The sequence below is a fragment of the Equus quagga genome, chromosome 7 (assembly GCF_021613505.1).
Source record: "Equus quagga isolate Etosha38 chromosome 7, UCLA_HA_Equagga_1.0, whole genome shotgun sequence".
NCBI classification, from domain to species: domain Eukaryota; kingdom Metazoa; phylum Chordata; class Mammalia; order Perissodactyla; family Equidae; genus Equus; species Equus quagga.
In genome coordinates, this window is record NC_060273.1 from 80,046,698 (window position 1) to 80,070,853 (window position 24,156).

General features: G+C 39.1%; 1 protein-coding gene across 1 annotated transcript; it reads left to right on the forward strand.

The window, feature by feature from the left end:
* The first annotated feature begins 2,341 nt into the window (after positions 1 to 2,341).
* On the forward strand, positions 2,342 to 23,844 carry CDC23 (cell division cycle 23). Its single transcript, XM_046667831.1, has 16 exons — positions 2,342 to 2,475; positions 2,564 to 2,636; positions 5,132 to 5,269; positions 6,124 to 6,166; positions 6,691 to 6,796; positions 6,902 to 7,034; positions 8,591 to 8,768; positions 8,854 to 8,951; positions 9,100 to 9,181; positions 20,230 to 20,383; positions 20,493 to 20,612; positions 21,210 to 21,285; positions 21,612 to 21,673; positions 22,378 to 22,456; positions 22,534 to 22,653; positions 22,855 to 23,844. Exons 1-16 carry the CDS (start codon positions 2,342 to 2,344, stop codon positions 23,023 to 23,025), a joined length of 1,767 nt encoding a protein of 588 aa, XP_046523787.1. The 3' UTR covers positions 23,026 to 23,844.
* The last annotated feature ends 312 nt before the right edge of the window (positions 23,845 to 24,156 follow it).

Consider the following 24,156-nt stretch of genomic DNA (forward strand, 5'->3'; position numbering starts at 1 on the left):
AGCTGCTATTTTAAAAAAGTCATTTGAATTTTGCGTTCTAATCAAGAACATATATCTTCATACTGAAGATATACTTATGTATGAAGATATACATACTTTTTCCTCCAAATCATTCAATATAATTGACACTTCAGAATGAAAAAAACCTCCACCATTATTTCAAGGATCTATCCTGTGAAACAATCCTAACTATTAAAGAAAAAACCCCTTGTGCACAAAGATGCTCAATATATCATAATTTATAACAATAAGAAGTCAGTAATTTACAAATATGTGATGAGAAAATTAAAATTTAAAAGATATTTCTATTCAATTGAGTATTATATAGCTTTAAAAATTATGGTTATGAAAATTATGATTATAAGATACAAATTCAGCACAAGGGACTGGTTATATATATTTATGGTACATCCATATAATGGATTAATAGGCAAGGATAAGATGTAGAAGAATATTTATCAATGTCGGAAAAGGCCCATAGTGAATTACAAAGTTTCAAATGTGGGCAACAAGACAGTATGAAGGGACGCCAACAGGCCAGCCCCTGACCATATGTTATTACTGTAATAGAAAAATTTGGGGGCTGGCCCAGTGGCATAGCGGTTAAGTTCAAATGCTCCGCTTCGGCATCCTGGCGTTCGCAGCCCTGGATCCTGGGCAGTGACCTACACATGGCTCATCGAATCATGCTGTGGCAGCATCCCACATATAAAGTAGAGGCAGATTAGTGCAGATGTTAGCTCAGGGACAATCTTCCTCACACACACAAAAGTGTTATAACATAGAAAGGTACAAAGTCCATGTAATAGCAGGGAGTGGTGGGGGGGAGGGATGGTGGAGGAATAAATATTATATAACATCACATAAAAAAAGTATAATACAGAGTAATGATATTATAAGAACAATTATGGTTTTTTAAAAGTTGTAAAAAAAATTGTGTGACAATTATATCCAATTTAGCTTTTCACTCATTTGGATAAAAGATTACACCCAAAATGTGTTTATAGAGAAGTGCTTGCCAAAAGCATCTTGAAATCATCTCTATTTTCTTGCTATTTAAAAACAAAACATAAAAATGTAAAATTATATACAATTACAAAAATAAAGAATTTGATATTTTAAAGGGCAAAATGTAAGAGTTCCAAACAAGTCATAAAAGCATTATTTTACTATATATAATGACATAAACAGTTACTTTTCATTCTGTGTCAGTGTTTATTCACTTTATATTCAATATATATATTCATGGGTATGATATGATGTAATTTTTTAATTTGCTAACACATCATGCTTTTTTTTCTTAAATTAAAAGTTTGACAAATATAAAGCGTGCATCACTTGTGAAACAAGAAAAAAGTAGAATTTTGCCTTCATATACTATACATTATGGTGCAATAAAGTTGATTTTATAACACAATCTTTAATAATATTTATTACTCTAAAACAATATGCTTTACCTAAAATCAGTCCTATGTAACACCCCAAGAATGACAAAATCGTTCAAATAGTTCCCAAGGGAGTTGATAAAATCATATATTACTGTGAAAGGGTTAAAAACAAAAAAAAAGTTGAAAATGTTGAGGTAATGTTTAAGAATGCTGGGATTTGCAGTCGCAGCTGGGTTATCATCTAGATGGTCTTCCCGGAAGAGTGACAGAACTTCTCTGAGTTTCCGTTTTCTTATCTGTAAAACTGGGATGACACGCATGTCTTAAGAGCTGTTTTAGGGGTTAAACCGGATTATACTTGTAAATGTACAGAACCTGTCCCTGGGTAAGCCCTTAATAAGTGTTAGCTAGCTTTCCCCCGCTGAGGTAAGAAAGAAGGTGGATAAAGAGGAAGGATTTTCCACTAGTGGCCACACATCTTGCTGCGTTAAGGAAAAATCCAGAGGGTACCAGACATCCTTGCTGGATACGTACACCACTTTGTCGTCGAGTGGCACAGATTCTACTCACAAACTACACTCTTTCCGTCTTTCGTCCAAACACATCACCCCTAAGGTGCAGGGCACTCTGCCTTCTGCATCCGTTCTTGCCCCTGCTCCCACTCCCAGCTTCCCACTCCCAGTCTCTCTTCCTCCCCGCCCCCCCCAAAGATCATGGCTTCCCGCCCCCCGCCCCATCCCTTTCTGTTTCTAACTTTCCCGCCCCAGTTAGCCCTTGGCCAATCGGGGATATGGGTGTCTCTTCTTTCCCGGCCTCTTGGAGATGTTACGAAAAGAAAGATCTCTGATTGGCTTTCCGGAGCCAAAGCCCGCCAATAGCAAGCAGGCTTTTTCGTTGCACACGGACAGCTAGTATTATCACTGATGATTGGCTGAAGTGGCCGAGCCTGGAAAATGGCTGCGAGCGCGTCTGTTGTGCCGGTCCTGTCAACGAGTGGCGATTTCTCAAATTTGCGGGAAATTAAAAAGCAGCTGCTCCTCATCGCTGGCCTTACCCGGGAGCGAGGCCTACTGCACAGTAGCAAATGGTGAGGTGTCGGGGTCGGAAGAGACAGGGCTTGGATGCTCGGCCTTGAGGGGCTTGGGGAGCTGATTCAGTTTGTGTGGGTGTTCCAGGTCCGCCGAGTTGGCCTTCTCCCTCCCGCCGTTGCCTCTGGCCGAGCTGCAGCCGCCGCCGCCTATTACGGAGGTAAGGGCTGCTTCACAGCGAGCGCTCCCCGTCACCCGAAGACGCACTCAGTGCCCTGTCCCTGGAAGGGAGCAGACTGCTTAAAGGAGTGTTTGAAGAGAGAATTCCAGCATTTAAGGAGCTGGAAGGGGCCGCGTAGCGCAGCGGTTAAGTGCGTACCTTCTGCTCCAGCAGCCCGGGATTCCCCGGCTGGGATCCCGGGTGCGGACATGGCACCGCTTGGCACGCCATGCTGTGGTTGGCATCCCACATATAAAGTAGAGGAAGATGGGCACAGATGTTAGCTCAGGGCCGGTCTTCCTCAGCAAAAAGAGGAGGATTGGCAGCAGGTGTTAGCTCAGGGCTAATCTTCCTCAAAGGAAAAAAAAAAGGAGCTGGGTGTTTTAAGCGATTTTATCCGTGTGATTTTGTTGAGCTTTGAAAGATTTGGTGGTGCTCTTAAGCTGGAGAGAATTTGTAAACAGTCCTTGATTAAGAGTTCAGTCTTTTCGGTTTTGTAGCCCAACCCAGATGGTGTTCATAACGATGAGAAGAATGAAAGGTTTTGACACCAGTGCAAAACTGACTTTGGATTCAGATAGCTTTGGATTGAAATCTCAACCACACTGGTGACTTTTGGCAACTTAACCTCCTCAGCTACAGTTTCCTCATCGGTGAAATGCAGATAATAGTATTTACTTCATGAGGATATTGAGAGAATTAAATGAGATATGAGTATATTTTATGTATAAACTTTTTGGTATGTATGTTTACATAGTCTGTGTAGTTAGAATGATTTTCATCATAATTCACTTTTTCCTGAAAATGCCATTTCTTGATTCTCCCCTCCCCAACTTAACAAGAGAGGTCCGGCAGGTGGCATGGTGGTTAAGTTCACGAGCTCCACATCAGTGGCCTAGTTGGGATCCTTGGTGCGGGCATACACAGGGCTCATCAAGCCATGCTGTGGCGGCTTCCCATGTACAAAAAAAAAAAAAAAAAAGAGGAAGATTGGTACAAATGTTAGCTCAGGGCCAATCTTTCTCACCAAGAAAAAAAACCAAAACCAAAAGGTATAATGGTATACACCTCCGAAAGGTATAATGCAGTTGGGAAGGGGTGGGGGAAGAAATAAGCAAATGGTGTGTAGAAGGGCCACCAGAATCCTAAGCTGAATGACCACATTTAAGACTTATTGATTCAATGAAGAAAATGCTGAATATATTTTGGGTCCAGTTTTGTGCTGGTAATATTTGGGGCAAGAAGGGTGAGGAAAATGAAATTATTAAAGTTTTTTTTTTTTGAGGAAGATTAGCCCTGAGCTAACTACTGCCAGTCCTCCTCTTTTTTCTGTGGAAGCCTGGCCCTGAGCTAACATCCATGCCCATCTTCCTCCACTTTATATGTGGGATGCCTACGACAGCATGGCATGCCAAGCCGTGCATGTCCACACCCGGGATCCAAACCGGAGAACCTGGGGCCGCTGAGAAGTGGAATGTGGGAACTTAACCACTGTGCCACTCGGCGGGCCCCGAAATTATTAAAGTTTTAATTATCCTTAGAATTTGGGGGTTTGTCTGTTTTTAACTTAAATGTGCATCATTTCATTTTTTTACATACAGAATTTAGCAGTGTTCTATGCTTTTTGCAATACTAACGTCAAAACTTTTTTCAAGTATAGAAAGTATAAGTGGGGCCGCCCTGTGGCTGAGTGGTTAAGTTCCTGCATTCTGCTTTGGCGGCCCAGGGTTTTGCTGGTTCGGATCCTGGGCATGGACCTAGCACCGCTCATCAGGCCATGCTCAGGCTGCGTCCCACATAGCACAACCAGAGGCACTCACAACTAGAATATACAACTATATACTGAAAAGCTTTGGGGAGAAGAAGAAAAGGAAAAAAGAAAAAGAAAGTATAAGTAATTGCACAGTATAGCATTTATCTAAGAATTGAAAAGCCTGGAGAAGGAAGGGAATGTCAGACATTAATGCCAGATATTTTCCATAATTTTTCACTTTTTTCTCATATTAAATCTGTATTACTGGCTCCATTTTACAGATGAAGAAGTGAATACTCAGAAAAGCTAAGTAATTTCCCTACTAATGTCATGAAACCAGGAAATCAAGGAGTCAGAATTTGAATCCAGGTCCCTCACGCTACAGCCTGTGCAAGTTCCCACTACATTTGCAAAAATATTACAAGCCTCTGAGTGTGTTGGTTTAGTTTTTTAAATTTTTATTTTATTCCCCAATTTTTTATTTTGGAAAAATGTTTTGGAAAAAAGTTTTGACCTTACTACATAATAAAATAAATATATAAAAATCATATATTGCATATTAAAATACGTAAAATATATATTATATATTTTTAAATATATTATGTTTTCTATATATGTTTGGTTTTTTGGAGGAGAAAAATAATTATTTTTTCATATATCTTGAAATTAATGAATATGCTTCTTGGATTTGAGGTTTTTTGTTCTGTTCCCAACCACTTACGTAAGCTTGTCTCTTTTCTAGGAGGATGCCCAGGATATGGATGCTTATACCCTGGCCAAGGCCTACTTTGACGTTAAAGAATATGATCGGGCAGCACATTTCCTGCATGGCTGCAATAGCAAGAAAGCCTATTTCTTGTACATGTATTCTAGATATCTGGTGAGGGCCTTTTGAGATGTCATTCTATCTTCAAGTGAAGCATCCCTATTTAGAGCCAAGTGGAAAAGTTCAGTGTTTTAAATAGTTCAACAATAGCCTACTTGGTGAATGTACTTTGTAAATACTTAACAATAATAAAGAAAATATCATAAGTAAAGTAAAAAAAAAATGACAGTATGAAAGATAATAGTAAAAATATTGATGATAATTATTGACAGAGGTGTGGGGTAGTAGACCTGTTTTAGGAGTGAAAGTTCATACAACTGTTTTGGATATCAATTTTGGCAGATTATGTCAATGTGAAATACTATAACCAAACAATTCTACTCTAAGGAACTTAAGTTGTCCAGTAGAAATACTTTAATATGTGAAATAGGGATATATGTACAGGGCTGTTCATTGAAGTATTTTTTGTAATAGCCAAAAAATGTCAGTAACCCAACCATCCATTAGTCAAGAAATCTTTTGTTAATTCTTGCCTGTAGTATTCTTTACTATGATGTTGTAAAGTGATTTTCCACTCCAGCACCCTCTCCACATTTACTACTCACTACTTGGCATTCTGCTGTAAGCAAGAGCCTTACTTCTTCTCCATTTATGTATCTCTTATCAGTATGGACTCAAAGATTCCTATGTTTTTAATTGTTTATAATTTATTACTGTACTTAATTATTGTGGTGCTTAGATTATTCCAGATTTGGCCTGTGGGAGTCCCTGAATAGTTGTTTAAAATTAGTGACCAATAGTAGATGCCATTTTGGTTGGACTTGGGCCCTTTAGGTAGAAGCAGGCTGCTAGTTTTAGAACAGGTTTCAGAATAAACTGAAAAAAGATCTATTGATTTTCTCTTACAGTCTGGTGAAAAGAAAAAGGATGATGAAACAGTTGACAGCCTAGGTATGAATTTCTTTCTCTTACCTTTTGGACTAAAGCAGAGGTTGCAAACTCAAATGGCCTACAGGAGCCAGGCAAGTAATATAAATGTGTGGAGTAGACTGAGGAGGACTTTTGCAAATCGAAGAGCACAACTGGCCAGTTGTCACCCAGCTCCTCTGAGGGCTGCCTTATGGAATGTGGGCCTAGTGTTGTCAGGGCTTTCTTCCCTTGGCCCTACCTTGTTGCCTGCAACCTGAAACTAGAAATTTGGATTTTTAGTTGAGGCTTCTGATGTTTAAACATTGATAACTAATTCAAATTTTTAAAAACTTGTGTGGGCCTAACAAAATATGACTACAGACAAGTTATCAGTAGCAGTTTCTGGAATAAAGTAAATGGATTGTGTAAGATATCATTGTTTACTTGTAAATGTTTCCTGGAAGTTCCAGGTTTAGTAACTTTGGTTGACGCAAAGGCAGTCTCTAGGTCTATGAAATGAAGATCAGCTGTCTTCCCTTAGATCAGAGACTTTGTTTCTTTCCTAGGACCCCTGGAGAAAGGACAAGTGAAAAATGAGGCCCTTAGAGAATTGAGAGTGGAGCTCAGCAAAAAACACCAGGCTCGGGAACTTGATGGATTTGGCCTTTATCTGTAAGTGTTAAAGTAATTTGGAACTTTCTATAACATAGTCTCCTGGGTAGAAGGAAGGTATTATAAAGCATTAACTTTTCCTGTGATTGTTTTCTTCTTTCCTAGTTATGGTGTGGTGCTTCGAAAACTGGACTTGGTGAAAGAGGCCATTGACGTGTTTGTGGAGGCTACTCATGTTTTGCCTTTGCACTGGGGAGCCTGGCTAGAACTCTGTAACTTGATTACAGACAAAGAGATGGTAAATTGAGATGAGCTATGTGAAAAACCTCCTGCTCCAGTCTTACATAATTCTGTAATAATGGGGTAGAGGGAGAAAGAGTTCTGCTAAACCTTTCATTATAGCTAGCTCTTTGCTCCTTCTCTAGTCTCTTTCACTGTTGGGATTTAGATCTTCATATGAAGACTAATGTTTAGCTCTTGTTTGGTAGTTGCTGTTGGATTTGCATCCAGTTGTATTAGAATATCTTCACATATTCATGTTTTCACTTTCAGGTTTTACTGTAACTTGTTTTATAGACTAAATGCTATTATAGTTTCTCTCCTAATTCCAAAGATGCTATAGGAAAGGTTTCTCTGATATTAAAGATTGTCTTAAAAACCTTTTTAAGGTCTCTTCTGAGCTGTCATAGGACTCTGTAAAGATTTAGTGATTTGTTAATTAATGAAATGATGTATATGAAATTACTTTATAAACTGCAATCATTTTGTTAGTCATTATTAGAGGATATTGTCTATAGAGTTTATTTTGCTGTTCTTCAATAGTTAATGGAAATGATAGCATCCTTTTGTTGGCTCTAAAGAACCAAAGCCTGGTTGATTTCCCCCAGTAATGATACATGCTACTAAATCTGTCTGAAATCTTAATCTTTGTTTACTTGTATTCACCATCTCTAACTGCCTGCTAGACTTTCATTGAAAGTTTGTTTTATCTCTAAATTCAAAATATACAAAACCAAATTTCTCATCTTGCCTACCAAATTCTCTTTCTTCCTCCAAACTAGATAGACTCTCGTTAGCATCACTGTTTCTCAAGACACCAGTGTTGATGCCTCAAAGTCATATTTGTCTCTTCCCTTTCCCTTATCTCCCTTATCTAGTCAGTTGTCAGACGTTGCTGTGGTTTCTTTCTTGTGTGTATCTCTCTCTCTTGGTTTCCTTTGCCATTGTGGTTATCATCTCAAATTTGGATTACTTATAAGTAATAAATACTTTATATCTAGCTTTCCTGTTTTTACACTCCCATTTCCAAGCCATCCTGCATACTGTTTCTAAACTTATTCTTAAAAACCCATGTCACCATATCATTCTCTTGCCAAAAATTGGAGTGGTTTCCTATTGCATCCCGTTTCCTGTTGCGCCATAGGACCCACCTTACCAGTTCAGCCTTATTTTTCCGCTACTTCCCAGCACATAGCCTCCCCTCAAACTAGGCTAGTTTTGTCATCCTATTCACCAACATTCATCATGACTGTTTTTCCTCTGTTTATGTTGTTGCTCTTACCTAGAATGTTGTCTTTTTTCTCTTCCTCTTCCTTTTTTCTGTTCTAGTCGACCCATCCTCCAAGACTCACCTCAAATCCTTTCTTTTCTTTGAAGCCTTCCCCAACTAGGTCATTCCTCCCTGTTGTGCTTGTAGTTCCTATTCACTTAATTGAGCTTCCCTGTGTTCGTTATTAGGTGCTCTAATAAAATTTTGGTAATAAACTTCTTTAGACAATAAAGATAGTTCCTTGATGTTCGTTTGGGAGAGAGGTTAAAGTATATTAAGTGTGTCCCTCTCTTTCCTGCTGCCAGCTGAAGTTCCTGTCTTTGCCAGACACCTGGATGAAAGAGTTTTTTCTGGCTCATATATACACAGAATTGCAGTTGATAGAGGAGGCGCTGCAAAAGTATCAGAATCTCATTGATGTGGGCTTCTCTAAGAGCTCATATATTGTTTCCCAAATTGCAGTTGCCTATCACAATATCAGAGGTGAGTGAATAAGGACAATGAAATACCATCAAACCCTGAAAGTGGCACTGTGTTGTATTCTAAACTCTGTATCTTCTTTCTGCAGATATCGACAAAGCCCTCTCTATTTTTAATGAGCTAAGGAAACAAGACCCTTACAGGATTGAAAATATGGACACATTCTCCAACCTTCTTTATGTCAGGGTGAGCTACTTCTTTTGCTTGAACTTGATTAAGCTCTTTTGTGCTTTAATCTCCTGGTTTGGATTGTCACCCAGTTGCATTAGCTACAAGAAAAATAATTTAGGGGGTTTGTTTTTCATGCTTAGAGCATCTTTCTTGCCTCTTCCAGAGCATGAAATCTGAGTTGAGTTATCTGGCTCACAACCTCTGTGAAATTGATAAATATCGTGTAGAAACATGCTGTGTGATTGGTAAGAGTCACTTCTTTTTTCTTTTAAGATTTATCTTGGGGCTAGTTGAGTGACCTAGTGGTTAAGTTCAGCATGCTCCACTTCAGTGGCCGGGTTCATGGGTTTGGATCCCGGGTGCAGACCTACATCACACATCAAGCCATGCTGTGGCGGCGACCCACATACAAAATAGAGGAAAGATTGGCACAGATGTTAGCTCAGGGCCATTCTCCCTTGCAAAAGAAAAAAACGATTTATCTTTATGGCAAGAAATACATATGTAAAAATAACAATATAAAATTGTCAAAGGTAACAAAATTATATGTGATAAAATGTAAAAGCTCACTGTAATCCCATCCCCGAGATTCTTTGCTGAACCTGACTCCAGAATATTTTTCTGTGCGAATACTAAAAATGTGTGGGTGTGTACATGTGTATGTGTACTGTTTGCTTGCAAAGCTTATATCATTATACGTACTGCTTTGTAACTTCCTTTTCTTTAACTTAACAATATATTTTTTCCATCTCTTCATGTTAGTACATCTAGATTTGTATTTTTTTCTCCACTTTTTAAATTTCTTTTATTTTTTAAAAAATTTTTTATTGAGTTAATGATAGGTTACAACCTTGTGAAATTTCAGTTGTACATTATTGTCTGTCAGTCGTGTTGTAGGGTGCAACCCTTCACCCTTTGTGCCCACCCCCCACCCCCCCTTTCCCCTGGTAGCCACTAATCTGTTCTCTTTGTCCACATATTTAAATTCCTCATATGAATGGAGTCATACAGAGATTGTCCTTCTGTATCTGGCTTATTTCACTTAACATAATTCCCTCAAGGTCCATCCATGTTGTTGCAAATGGGACAATTTTCTTCTTTTTTACGGCTGAGTAGTATTCCATTGTATATATATACACCGCATCTTCTTTATCCAGTTATCTGTTGATGGGCACTTAGGTTGCTTCCACGTCTTGGCTATTGTAAATAATGCTGCAGTGAACATTGGGGTGCATGGGACTTTTGGAATTGCTGACTTCAAGCTCTTTGGATAGATACCCAGTAGTGGGATGGCTGGATTGTATGGTAGTTCTATTTTTAATTTTTTGAGGAATCTCCATACTGTTTTCCATAGTGGCTGCACCTGTTTGCATTCCCACCAGCAGTGTATGAGGGTTCCTTTTTCTCCACAACCTCTCCAACATTTGTTACTATTTGTTTTACTTATTTTTGTCATTCTAATGGGTGTAAGGTGATATCTTAGTGTAGTTTTGATTTGTATTTCCCTGATGATCAGCGATGATGAACATCTTTTCACGTACCTGTTGGCCATCCATATATCTTCTTTGGGGAAATGTCTGTTCATGACTCCTGTCCATTTTTGATTAGGTTGTTTAATTTTTTGTTGTTGAGTTGTGTGAATTCTTTATATATTATGGATATTAAGCCTTTGTCGGATATATTGCAAATATTTTTTCCCAGTTAGGGGGTTGTTTTTTTGTTTCAATCCTGTTTTCCCTTGCCTTGAAGAAGCTCTTTAGTCTGATGAAGTCCCATTTGTTTATTCTTTCTGTTGTTTCCCTTGTCTGAGAAGACATGGTGTCTGAAAAGATCCTTTTAATACTGATGTCAAAGAGTGTACATTTTCTTCTAGAAGCCTTATGGTTTCAGGTCTCAGCTTTAGGTCTTTGATCCATTTTGAGTCTATTTTGGTGAATGGTGAAAAAGAATGGTCAATTTTCATTCTTTTACATGTGGCATTCCAGTTTTCCCAGCACCATTTGTTGAAAAGACTTTCTTTTCTCCATTGTATGCCCTCAGCTCCTGTGTCAAAGATTAGCTGTCCATAGATGTGTGGTTTTATTTCTGGGCTTTCACTTCTGTTCCATTGATCTGTGCACCTGTTTTTGTACCAGTACCATGCTGTTTTGATTACTGTAGCTTTGTAGTATGTTTTGAAGTCAGGGATCGTGATGTCTCCAGCTGTGTTCTTTTTTTCTCAGGATTGCTTTAGCAATTCGGGGTCTTTTGTTGCCCCATATGAATTTTAGGATTCTTTGTTCTATTTCTGTAAAGAATGTCATTGGGATTCTGATTGGGATGGTGTTGAATCTGTAGATTGCTTTAGGTAGAATGGACATTTTAACTATGTTTATTCTTCCACTCCATGTGCATGGAATGTCTTTCCATCTCTTTTTGTCGTCATCCATTTCTTTCAGAAAAGCCTTGTAATTTTCATTGTATAGGTCTTTGTCTTCCTTAGTTAAATTCACCCCGAGGTATTTTATTCTTTTTGTTGCGATTGGGTATGGTATCGTGTTCTTGAGTTCTTTTTCCGTTAGTTCGTTATTAGAGTATAGAAATGCTACTGATTTCTGTAAATTGATTTTATACCTTGCAACTTTGCTGTAGTTGTTGATTACTTCTATAAGTTTTCCAATGGATTCTTTGCGGTTTTCTACATGTAAGATCATGTTGTCTGCAAACAGCAAGAGTTTCACTTCTTCCCTCCCTATTTGGATTCCTTTTATTCCTTTTTCTGCCTGATTGCTCTGGCCAGGACCTCCAGTACTGTGTTAAATAAGAGTGGTTATAGAGGGCATCCTTGTCTCGTGCCTGTTCTCAGGGGGATGGCGTTCAGTTTTTGCCCATTGAGTATGATGTTTGCTGTGGGTTTGTCATATGTGGCCTTTATTATGTTGAGGTAGTTCCTTTCTATCCCCATTTTGTTCAGAGTTTTTATCATAAATGGCTGTTGGATCTTGTCAAATGCTTTCTCTGCATCTATTGAGATGATCATGTGGTTTTTATACCTCAGTTTGTTGTGGTGTATCACGTTGATTGATTTGCAGATGTTGAACCATCCCTGTCTCCCTGGTATGAATCCCACTTGATCATGATGTATGATCCTTTTGATGAATTGCTGTATTCGAGTTGCCAAAATTTTGTTGAGAATTTTTGCATCTATGTTCATCAGTGATATTGGCCTGTAGTTCTCCTTTTTCGTGCTGTCCTTGTCAGGCTTTGGTATCAGCGTGATGTTGGCCTCGTAGAATGTGTTAGGAAGTGTTCCATCCTCCCTAATTTTTTGGAATAGCTTGAAAAGGATAGGTATTAAATCCTCTCTGAAAGTTTGGTAGAATTCCCCAGGAAAGCCATCTGGTCCTGGGGTTTTATTCTTTGGGATGCTTTTGATTGCTGTTTCAATCTCTTTCCTTGTGATTGGTCTGTTCAAATTGTCTGCTTCTTCTTGAGTGAGCTTTGGGAGATTGTAGGAGTCCAAGAATTTATCCATTTCCTCTAGGTTATCCATTTTGCTGGCATATAGTTTTTTGTAGTATTCTCTTATAATCTGTTGTATTTCTGCAGAGTCTGTTGTTATTCTTCTTCTTTCATTTCTCATTTTGTTTATTTGAGCTTTCTCTCTTTTTTTCTTTGTAAGTCTGGCTAGGGGTTTGTCAATTTTATTTATCTTCTCAAAGAACCAGCTCTTTGTTTCATTGATCCTTTCTACTGCCTTTTTTGTTTCAATAGCATTTATTTCTGCTCTGATTTTTATTATTTCTCTCCTTCTGCTGACTTTGGGCTTTGTTTGTTCTCCTTTCTCTAATTCAGTTAGGTGTAGTTTAAGTTTGCTGATTTGGGATTTTTCTTGTTTATTAAGATGTACCTGAATTGCCATGAATTTTCCTCTTAATATAGCTTTTGCTGCATCCCATATGAGTTGATATGGCCTGTTATCATTTTCATTTGTCTCCAGGTATTTTTTGATTTCTTCTGTAATGTCTTCAGTGATCCATTGCTTGTTCAATAGCATATTGTTTAGTCTCCACATCCTTGTGCCTTTCTCAGCTTTTTTCTTGTAATTAATTTCTAGCTTCATGGCATTATGATTGGAGAAGATGCTTGTTATTATTTCAATTTTTTTAAATTTGTAGAGGCTTGCCTTGTTTCCCAACATATGGTCTATCCTTGAGAATGTTCCATGCGTGCTTGAGAAGAATGTGTATCCTGCTGTTTTTGGATGGAGTGTTCTATATATGTCTATTAAGTCCAACTGTTTTAGCTTTTCGTTTAGCTCCACTGTTTCTTTGTTGATTTTCTGTCTGGATGATCTGTCCATTGATGTGAGTGGGGTGTTGAGGTCCCCTACTATTATTGTGTTATTTTTGATATCTTCTTTTAGGTTTGTTAATAGTTGCTTTATGAACTTTGGTGCTCCTGTGTTGGGTGCATAGATATTTATAAGCGTTATTTCTTCTTGATGGAGTGTCCCTTTGATCATTATGTATTGGCCCTCTATGTCTCTCTTTACCTGCCTTGTCTTGGAGTCTGTTTTGTCTGATAGAAGTATTGCGACACCCGCTTTATTTTGTTTGCTATTAGCTTGGAGGATTGTCTTCCACCCCTTCACTCTGAGGCTGTGTTTGTTCTTGGAGCTGAGGTGTGTTTCCTGGAGGCAACAAGTTGTTGGATCTTGTTCTTTAATCCATTTTGCCACTCTGTGTCTTTTTATTGGAGAGTTCACTCCGTTTACATTGAGGGTGAGTATTGATGCATGAGGGCTTAATGCTGTCATTCTGTTGCTCGTTTTCCGGTTTTCCTGTGTTTCCTTTGTTTCTTGTCCTGTGTGTTTTAGCCTACCCATTGACTTCTGCATTTTCTTATGCTGGGTTTCTTTGGTTTTTCCTTATTTATGTTTTGTGTCTCTGTTCTGTTTTTTAGTTTAGTGGCTACCCTGAAGTTTGTATTCAGAATCTCGTGTATAACATAGTTCATTTTCTGGTGGTTTCTTACTTCCTTAGCCTAGACTGTTTCAGTCCCTTTCCTCCTCCCCTCCTAAATTATTATTTTCATCTCTTATTCCAACTTGTGTTGTGAGTTTGTGGTTAGGGTGATAAGATTGTCTTTGCTTTCGTGATTTCCTTCCCTTTATCCTAATGCTATAGTTGAATATTTGCTATCCTATTCAGATTCTATCTATTTGTCTCCCTACTCTGTGTTTTGTGACCCCTTACTCCCTTTTTTCTTTTTTCAGGTATGAGAGCCTTCTTGAGGATTTCTTGTAGTGGAGGTCTTGTGACTGCAAAGTCCCTTAGCTTTTGTTTGTCTGGAAAAGATTTAATTTCTCCCTCATATCTGAAGGATATTTTTGCTGGATAGAGTATTCTTGGCTGAAGATTTTTATCCTTTAAAGTTTTGAATATGTCACTCCAGTCTCTCCTAGCTTGTAAGATTTCTGTAGAGAAATCCGCTGAAATTCTGATGGGGGTTCCTTTGTAGGTTATTTTCTTCTGCCTTGATGCTCTGAGTATTCTTTCTTTGTTGTTCATTTTTGCCATTTTTACTGCTATATGCCTTGCAGTAGGTCTTTTTACATTGACAAATCTAGGAGATCTGAAAGCTTCCTCCACACACATTTCTCTCTCAATCCCTAGATTTGGGAAGTTCTCTTCTATTATTTGGTTGAGCACACTTTCTGCTCCATTTGCCTTTTCCACACCCTCAGGAATTCTGATGATTCTCAAGTTGCATTTTGTCATTGAGTCAGCTATTTCTCTGAGATTTTTCTTCAGTTTTTTTAATTCTTAGTTCTCTTCCTCTGTCTGGAGCCATTCAGCCTGTCTATCTTCAATTATGCCAATTTGCTCCTCTGTGGTGTCTACACAGGCATGTAGGGAATCCGTATTCTGTTTTATCTGATCCATTGTATTTTTCATCTCTAGTATTTCTAATTGATTCTTCTTATAATTTCAGTCTCTTTTGTGAAGTAACTCCAGAACTCGTTGACTTGTTTCTCTATATTTCCCTTTGCCTCATTGAATATTTTGATAATAGCTATTTTGAACTCATTGTCACTTAATTTACCCATTTCTAAACCCTCAGGACCTACTTTTGTATTTTTATTGTTTTCCTTTTGGACTGGAGCTTTTATAAATTGCTGGATGGTAGAGGAGCGGTTTTTGCACATGATGCTATTATTCGGTTGCAGCCTGTCGCCACTAGATGGGGGTCGAGAGCCTTGTGTTCTGAGCCCTCCGCCTTCAGCCACGATGGTGGCGCCCAGCGTGGGTTGAGGGGGGAGGGGCACTTTCACTTACGCAGACCTAGATTGGATCAGCTCTCACTCTCTGGTCTCCCGGGGCCCTGGCTTGCTGGGGTTCCCCCACTGAAAGCTTTCCCCCTTTAGAGGGTTTCCACTGCACCCGTGGTGGGAGTCCTGGATCACCCCGGATGCGTGGCCTCTCCCCTGCTCCTTCCCTCAGCCACGGCAGCGATCCCAGTCTCTAGGGGAGGGAGCAAAGTTCTCTCCTACCCTGTTCCAGCTCCTCCCAGGGCGCCTCCAGCCTCTCTGTCTTCCGTCGTTTGGCTGCTATGGGTCTCTGACGCTTTCTGTTATTAGGATTTTTCTTTTTGGTTGGAAAGCAGATGCTCTTTTTGGTTGTAATTTGGAGGGGAGAGAGTCTCCAGTGAGCTCATGCTGCCGTGTTGCTGACGTCTGTAGATTTGTATTATTTTTGATGGCTATTTAGTATTCTATTATATAGATGTGCCATCATTTTTAATCGTTTTGTATTATATAAGTTGTAGCCAATGTTTGTTAATATAAAAATTGCTTTAGGAAACGTCTTTGTATGTGTGCATTTATTTTTGCATGTTTATGCAACTCTGTGTATGTAATAAGTTCCTAGCAATGAAAGGCTGGATCAAAAGTATGTATATTTTAAACCTTAATGTTACTGAAATGTTTGTTAGAATGTCCAGTCGTATGAAAAGAGATGAGAGTTCCTATTTCTCTTCATCAAGGAATCTCACTTTTGGCACTATTGATATTTTAGGCTGATTTTTTTTTTTTTGTGAGGGCTGTCCTGTGTTAGCAGTATCCCTGGCCTCTACCAACTAGCTGCCAGTAACCCCCTGCCCCAGTTGTGACAACCAAAATTGTGCAGATATTGCCAAATAACTTCTTGGAATCAGAATCATCTCTGGTTGAGAACCACAGCCCTATGTACTTGGTTATACTAGTGTGGCCTGATAATCAGTTGACATTGACAGATGAATGGCTACTCCTGGAAAAAAGTAAGCTTGGTTGATTGTGATGGAAAGCCTAGGTTCCCTAGGAGGGAGATACCATTCCTGTGTCTTTGGTGACACTCCATTGAGATCATACCTTCGTACCTATCTAGGTCAAGATGTTGTTAATAAATAGATAGAACTTCTCTTCACCAAACATTCAATAAATATTTCCACTCCTTGAAGAAGTTGTGGTCTAGTATGGGAAAGAAACATTTAAAAAACATAGTAAGTCCTGTGAGAACATAGGTAAGTTTAGAAACAAATGGTCTTCAATATCAGAGCACTATGAATAAGGTATAACATCCATTAAGGTGAGGGTGAAACTTCAGTTTGTTCAGAAAACATCTTTTGAGCATCTTCTGAATTCCAGACACTGTGCTTTGTATTACAGGACCTACCCTAGTTGCTTATTGAGGAAGACCAATGAAAACAACTATACTATAGTGGATTGAGTGTGATGATTGAGGTAAACATAGGATGCTAAGAAAGTATGTAGGAAAGGTATTTAATCCAGTCTGAGATTAGGGAAGGCTTCTTGAGAAGGCGATGCTTGAAGAATGGGCAGGAGTGAGTTTGATAAGGGAGGAGGACGATTGACTTGGGAATGGCATTGCAGAGGCATTGCAAAGGCATTGATGTGTAAAACAAACATTGTGCTTGAAATAGTTCAGTGTTCTGGAGCATGGTGTGGGAGATGAGAATGTACACAATGGGACCAGATCTTGAAGAGCCTCTTATGCCTTGCTGAAAGTTTGGATTTTATTCTTTTTTTTTTTCTTCAAAGATTGGCACCTGGGCTAACAACTGTTGCCAATTTTTTTCTGCTTTGTCTCCCCAAAGCCCCCCTGTACACAGTTGTCTATCTTGGTTGCACGTCCTTCTAGTTGTGGGATGTGGGACGCCGCCTCAACGTGGCCTGACGAGCGGTGCCATGTCCCTGCCCAGGATCTGAACCCTGGGCCGCCGCAGCGGAGCGCGCAAACTTAACCACTCGGCCATGGAGGCGGCCCCCAGATTTTATTCTTAAAGTAGTAGGAACCTTCTAAAGGATTTTAAAACAGAGAGTGATGAAAGTTTTCAGATTTTCATTTTCAAATGATGACTGGAGACATTGTGCTGGGAGGATTAGAAAAAGGGCAAGACTAGAGTCAGGGAGACAAGCTAGGAGGCTTTTGTGGTAATCCAGCTGAGGGATGATGAGATCCTGAGCTGAGGTATTGGCAGAAGGAATGGAGAGAGACAATTGGACTTATTCAGGAAGTAGAACAAACAGAAATTGGTGACTGGGTAACCAGTTTGATAACAGTACCCTTTACATGAAGAAAGGAAATAGAGGTAGGGGAGATAATGAACAGTTCTTTTTTTAAAGCCAATTAAAATCAAAGGACACATACATATGAAGAGTAATGATTTAGGAGTTTGGTTTTTTAAATAATTGTTTGAGGTGAACTCCTTAATAAACTGTTTTTTGAATTCTTAGTAAACTTTTGTTGAATTCAGCACAACTACCTTAAAAACTAAGAATAAGGAGCATTAGATATGACAAAGAATAATAACTTCAGCTTTTACATTATAGCTGAAGTGAAAGGAGAAAGAAGGATGGAGAGAAGAAAAGAAACTAAGGATGTGAGAGAGCATGAAACAATTTAAGAATAGAGTGATGGCAAGGATCTCCTACTTGTTTGGTCCTTGCTTCTGCGTTTATGTCTTGATGTGCATTGATTGTTTCCTTCTGCATCTTTTCTGAAGTCACAATCTCTGAGAGGCAGCATTTGTTTGTGTATCTATATATCTCTATATATCTTGGTTCTGCTGCTAACTAGCTGTGTGACCTTGGACCTAACCTCTTTCTGCTATAGTTTCCTCATCCATAAAGGGTAATAACAGTAGAACCTTCTCTCATATAGTTGTTGTGAGGATTAAATAAATTAATACATACAAAGCACCTAGAACGTGTAAGTTCCCCAGCACATTGTAATCATTCAGTACATTTTAGCTGTTCCAACTGGTCAGAAGATTTTCAGAACTTGCCTGTTCTGACTTCCTTAACATCTCCTTTGTCATCCTGACTCCTTTAGTAGCTAGGGCTTATACCCTTGCTACCACTACCCCACTTCTCCTATTCAATTACAAAAGTTAACCTTTGGACACTCTGCCTAGAGTCTGCTTGCTCTTCTGTGTATGCATCTGAGCCAGTGGCAGAAGTAAAGATATCCTGGTGTAGGACAGAGCCCTCCATCTTTTTTTCCACGTGAACGTGAACTTGAATTTGAACTTAAATGATCAGGTACAGGGTGTGGTTGTTATAAATGATTTCTCCTGAATCAAACTAACAGCTGAATCTAGACAGATTAAAAAAAAAACAAAACATGAATGGAGGCTTTGTTACTTTTTACCAACATGGAAACATATTATATAACTTCTCTGCAATTTGCTTTTTCCACTTGACAGTATATCATGATCTTTGCAAGTTAGTATATATACATCTAAATCCACCTTTTTGTCTAGTTTATTTATGCACATACAATTTATACATAGAGGAGATTTTTTAAAGTGCAGGGTTTTTTTTCCTTGCTGCACCCTTCCCCCTTTAAAATACTTGTGTTAGCATGCTCCATACCACATAAAAATATATACATGCATATGCAAGATTTATTGCGTTGTTTGCTCTGCAAAAATGGAATTGTATTATATAAATTTCTCTGCATTTTACTTTTCTCATTCAGTAATACCTCTTGAAAAATCCATCAAAGTCTTAGTATAGCTCTAATTCATTCTTTTTTAAAAAACAGTTTTATTGAGGTATAATTTACATATCATAAAATTTACCCACTTTAAGCTTACAGTTCAATGGGATTGTTTTTTTCCCTTGCTTTTTTTCTCCCCAAATCCCCCCAGTACATAGTTGTATATTTTAGCTGTGGGTCCTTCTAGTTGTGGCAACAATGGGATTTTATAAATTTATACAGTGTGTAATCATAGCTATAGCCATAATCCAGTTTAGAACACTCCATCATCCCCAAAAGTTCCTTTGGGTCTATTTGCAGTCATTTCTATTCCTATCTCCCAGCAGGCACAGATCTGTCTTCTATCTCTATAGTTTTGCCTTTTTCACCCCAAATCCCCTAAGTACATAGTTGTATATTTTAGTTGTGGGTCTTTCTAGTTGTGGTATGTGGGACGCAGCCTCACCGGGGACTAATGAGTAGTGCATGTCCATGCCCAGGATCCGAACTGATGAAACCCTGGGCCGCTGAAGCAGAGTGCGTGAACTTTACTACTTGGCCATGGGACCAGCCTAGAAATTTCATATAAATGGAATCTTGCAATATTTAATCTTATTGTCTGACTTCTTTCATTTAGGTGTTTTTGAGGTTCATGCATGTTATAGTATGTATCAATAGTTCTTTCCTCTTTATTGTTGAGTGGTATTCTCTTGTTTGGATATATACCACATTTTGTTCATCCATTTACCAGTTGACATCAGACAGATGGCTTTTATACCCTTTCTTCAAATAAATTCTTTCACAGAGTCCTAATATCTTTCACTTGCTCTTTTCAAGACCAATGATAATAGAACTGCTTTGATTCTTGTGAGAGAGGGGAGCTCAGAGCTCTGCCTTTTTAATCCTTGAGGTACCTCTTTAGAAACCTAGGAATATGGTTGGAAAACAACTGATTTAAAGCATATTCTAGAAATTTCCTACCTTTTATTAAGAAAATATGTGTACAAATGCTATATCCAGATGAAATAAAATGAAGAAAAACTTGCAGTGTTAGAGAACACTTTTAATTTTATACCAGAATGTGTGATAGATGCAGTATATTTCCCAGGGGAATGATGATATTCCCCTTATGTACAGTTTGGCTTTTCTGCAAGGACTTTGGGGGAATGGGTTATGGTTTCATGCCCATTCTGTGGAATCCTGTCCATTTTAGTGGACCTTTATTTTTTACCTTTCTAGTTACTCATATTTGTTTTTTCTTTTTCAATCAGGCAATTATTATAGTTTGCGTTCTCAGCATGAGAAAGCAGCCTTATATTTCCAGAGAGCTCTGAAATTGAATCCTCGGTATCTTGGGGCCTGGACACTGATGGGACATGAGTACATGGAGATGAAGAACACATCTGCTGCTATTCAGGCTTATAGGTGAGCTTCTAGTTGGAGGGTGAGGTGGAGCAGATTGCTGTGATGTTAAGAGCCTCTATTGAGTCTGCAAGTCATTAACCTTGATTTTGCCCTCTTACCCATCTCTCAGACATGCCATTGAGGTCAATAAGCGGGACTATAGAGCCTGGTATGGCCTTGGGCAGACTTATGAAATCCTTAAGATGCCGTTTTACTGCCTTTATTATTATAGACGGGCTCACCAGCTTCGGTAAGTCTGGCCACTTGACAATGTGTTTGTTGTGGGAAGGGCTGATGCTTTTCCTTCTCTTTTCTTTTCTTTTTTTGGTAAGGAAGATTGGCCCTGAGCTAACATCTATTGCCAATCCTCCTCTTTTTGCTTGAGGAAGATTGTCCCTGTGCTAACATCTGTGCCAGTCCTCCTCTATTTTTTTTTGTATGTGGGATGCCACCACAGCATGGCTTGATGAGTGGTGTGTAGGTCCGTGCCCCAGATCTGAACCTGTGAACCCTGGGACGCCAAAGTGGAGCATGCAAACGTAACCACTACGCCACTGGACGGCCCCTTCTTTCTCTTTTGATCACTACTGAAAAATCACAGTGAATGGTTTTGGCTCTTAGAGATCTGAGTTTAAACTTGCCATATGTTCTTTGCTAGTTTTTATGTAGTGTATTCTAGTAATGGGTTATAATTGTGAACACAAAATAATATAGTTATAAGAAGCATTGGATTAAAAACCAGTCCTTGCATAGATTTGAAATAGTGATGGTGGTGGTTCCTCAAGGGAGGACTGACTTTAGGTACCTGTAAAATCTTTGCTCAGATTGCCTGTTCCTCTTCTCTCAGGCCAAATGATTCTCGTATGCTGGTTGCTTTAGGAGAATGTTATGAAAAACTCAATCAACTAGTGGAAGCCAAAAAGGTACCTGAAATTGGGTTCTGGAGAATTTGAGTGGAAATCTGCTGTTTGGATGAAGGGTGGGACTATCTGTGCTCAATTTTCCTTCACTCTGATCTATTTACATAGGAAAGTGTGTATATTTATAGGTGCATAGTCTAAAAAGCAAAGTGAGGCTGACCTCATCATTGGGAATGTCAAAATGTAGCTTGGACCTATCAGATGTAGTAAAAAATGCCTTGCACTCTGCAAGTCTGAACTTCTGGGAAGCTTGTAGGGCCAGAGCCTTTATGTGATTAGTCATGGCACATGGGGCAGTGGTCAAAGTGACCAGTTTATTTTTTTGACAGTGTTATTGGAGAGCTTACGCTGTGGGAGATGTGGAGAAAATGGCCCTGGTGAAACTGGCAAAGTGAGTGAAAGGAGTGAAATGCTATTGGTATTTCTGTTGGCTTCTCTGCTATGGTGGGTCCTGCATGCACTGGAGCCTCCCATCCCTCTTACATGAGTGTGGGGTAGGAACAGGGTGTATGGATACTTGTCTGGAAATTTAGCCATCTTGACTAGAGAGAATGCCACTTCTCTTTGAAGGGGGAAGTACTTTCCTATTAGGCAAAGGATCAAGAATGAATTGAAAGAAATGAAATGAAATTTTCATGTCAGAGCAGTCTAGGAAAACTACTTTAAGTACTGATCTCCTGATAAGGCTCAGGAAAATAAGAAATAACTCAGAAATAATAGGCAAAGAGGTTCTTAAATGTAGTTTCATTCCTGCCAGTTCTTTTCTGGATTCTTAGAAAAAATATGAATTGCTTAGTACCTTTTTAAAATCTCACTCAGGGTATTATCAGAGAATTTTTGCAAAGTTGTATTATCCAGCTTAGATGTTTATTGACCCTCCCTCCATCACCAGTAGCAGAGTAATGATTCTAAGCTTTGATGAAGTAACCATCACATCTGGGCACTAATACTGTCCTGGGTCCCAGTGTGCCATGTATGTCACAATTTTACTTGTCTATGTATTGTCATTTTTTGGTCTTAATTGTGGGCTTTTCCTTTTTCTCACTAGTTTGCTTTGAGATCTGATTTGTACTTAAAGACCAATTTCTTTTGTAGGCTTCATGAACAGTTGACTGAATCAGAACAGGCTGCCCAATGTTACATCAAATATATCCAAGATATCTATTCCTGTGGGGTATGTGTCACGAGCATGAGAATTGGGTTGTTGATCTTATTCTTATCATCTCAGTTATTCCTGCTTTCCCTATCTAGGAGATAGTGGAACACTTGGAGGAGAGCACTGCTTTCCGCTATTTGGCCCAGTACTATTTTAAGTGCAAGCTGTGGGATGAAGCTTCAACTTGTGCCCAAAAGTGTTGTGCATTCAATGATGTGAGTATCAGTTCTTTAATAAAGGGTTTGGATTTTAGGCTCAAACATATGATCTTTACCATGATGTGTGGGTGGAAAGTGGATAAGAAGGTGAGACGAAAAACTACCTTGATCTGTGGAACTTACATATCAGTGTTTTAGAACCTGTTTTTGAGAGTATCCTTGGACATATTTTGAAACAGTTGCCTGACTTTGTTTCAGACTCGGGAAGAAGGTAAGGCCTTACTCCGGCAAATCCTGCAGCTTCGGAACCAAGGCGAGACTCCCTCCACTGAGATGCCTGCTCCTTTCTTCCTCCCTGTTTCACTGTCTGCTAACAACACTCCCACACGCAGAGTTTCTCCACTCAACCTTTCTTCAGTCACACCATAGTTGGCTACCTTCAAGCCATCACATTGCCAGACCCATACCTCCATGTAAAGAATGGCACACCTGTTCTTCCAAGGACCTTAGTGCTTTTTGGTTGTACAGATGGAAACAGCTCCTTGGGGACAGTTTACAGAATCATCTTCAGGGCAGACTGACAGAAGAATCCTGGGAGGAACAGACATTTTCTTTTGCCAGTTAGAAGCACTTCCATCTCTCTTCTGTTCAGAGAGTGGCTGCCAATCTTTGCCTTCTTCCCATACCTTCCCTCCCCCCCACAAGAAAAAAATCCCTTTAACAGCACTTTAGTACAGGCAAGGCTACAGGAACAAATGTTTACTGCTGCTGGGACTGGGAGATTTCTTTAGAGAGGCAAGGAAGGGAGAGAAGTCTGCCACTCTACCTTCTGCTGGCAGTAGGGGCACTGGATACCCTAGGAAGGTCAGGGCACTGGATAGACATGACCTCTTCATTCTTGGATTTGCTGGGCATGACTATTCTGTTGTCAGAGATTAGGTTTAAATGGAGTGAAGCTATATATTCTTACTCTAGGGAAACATTCTTCTAAAACATAGTTTTGAGGAGTCTCTGAGAAGCTTTCAAATTGGAAGTAACTTAATAGAGTTGAATAAAAGAAGGGCAAAAAGAATCCCACTGAGCATGGAATTGCTGATAGCCCCTACTGAGGGCCAAAGATGTCTATAGTGTTAGCTATATCCCTACTAAAGCAAAGCAAGAAGACAGGATTACAGATAATGTCATGGACATTTGGGAGTGATAACTTATGACTGTACAGACAAGAATAAACTCCAAGCTGGTCTGTTTTAATAAATATTTTTGATGTAATTGGTTTTTTCTCCTCTATTTCCAACAGAATGTTGTTTTTCCAGCCTTCACCTGATTAGACAAGGTAAAGGGAATCACTCTTGGAGGGTTTCAGGCCTTGAATACAGGCCTGTATTCAGTAGGAGTTAATATGCTATGACTAAATGTCTGCTACAATGAATTTGTGCGGTAGGTGCTATGAAGTATTCTGAGCTCAGGGCCCAGCCCTTCTTTTATGCTTGTTTCCAGAAAAAGTTTCTTACCCATTCACCTTCTAATGTATGATACTTCATTTTATATTAAGGAAGGTTT

What these genes read in the sequence shown, in the direction of transcription:
- CDC23 (XM_046667831.1), top strand. Translation starts at nt 2,342, where the DNA reads ATGGCTGCGAGCGCGTCTGTTGTGCCGGTCCTGTCAACGAGTGGCGAT. An exon ending in CTACTGCACAGTAGCAAATG is followed by an intron (nt 2,476 to 2,563) that starts GTGAGGTGTCGG and finishes TGGGTGTTCCAG; the next exon opens with GTCCGCCGAGTTGGCCTTCT. An exon ending in CCAACCTTCTTTATGTCAGG is followed by an intron (nt 8,952 to 9,099) that starts GTGAGCTACTTC and finishes TGCCTCTTCCAG; the next exon opens with AGCATGAAATCTGAGTTGAG.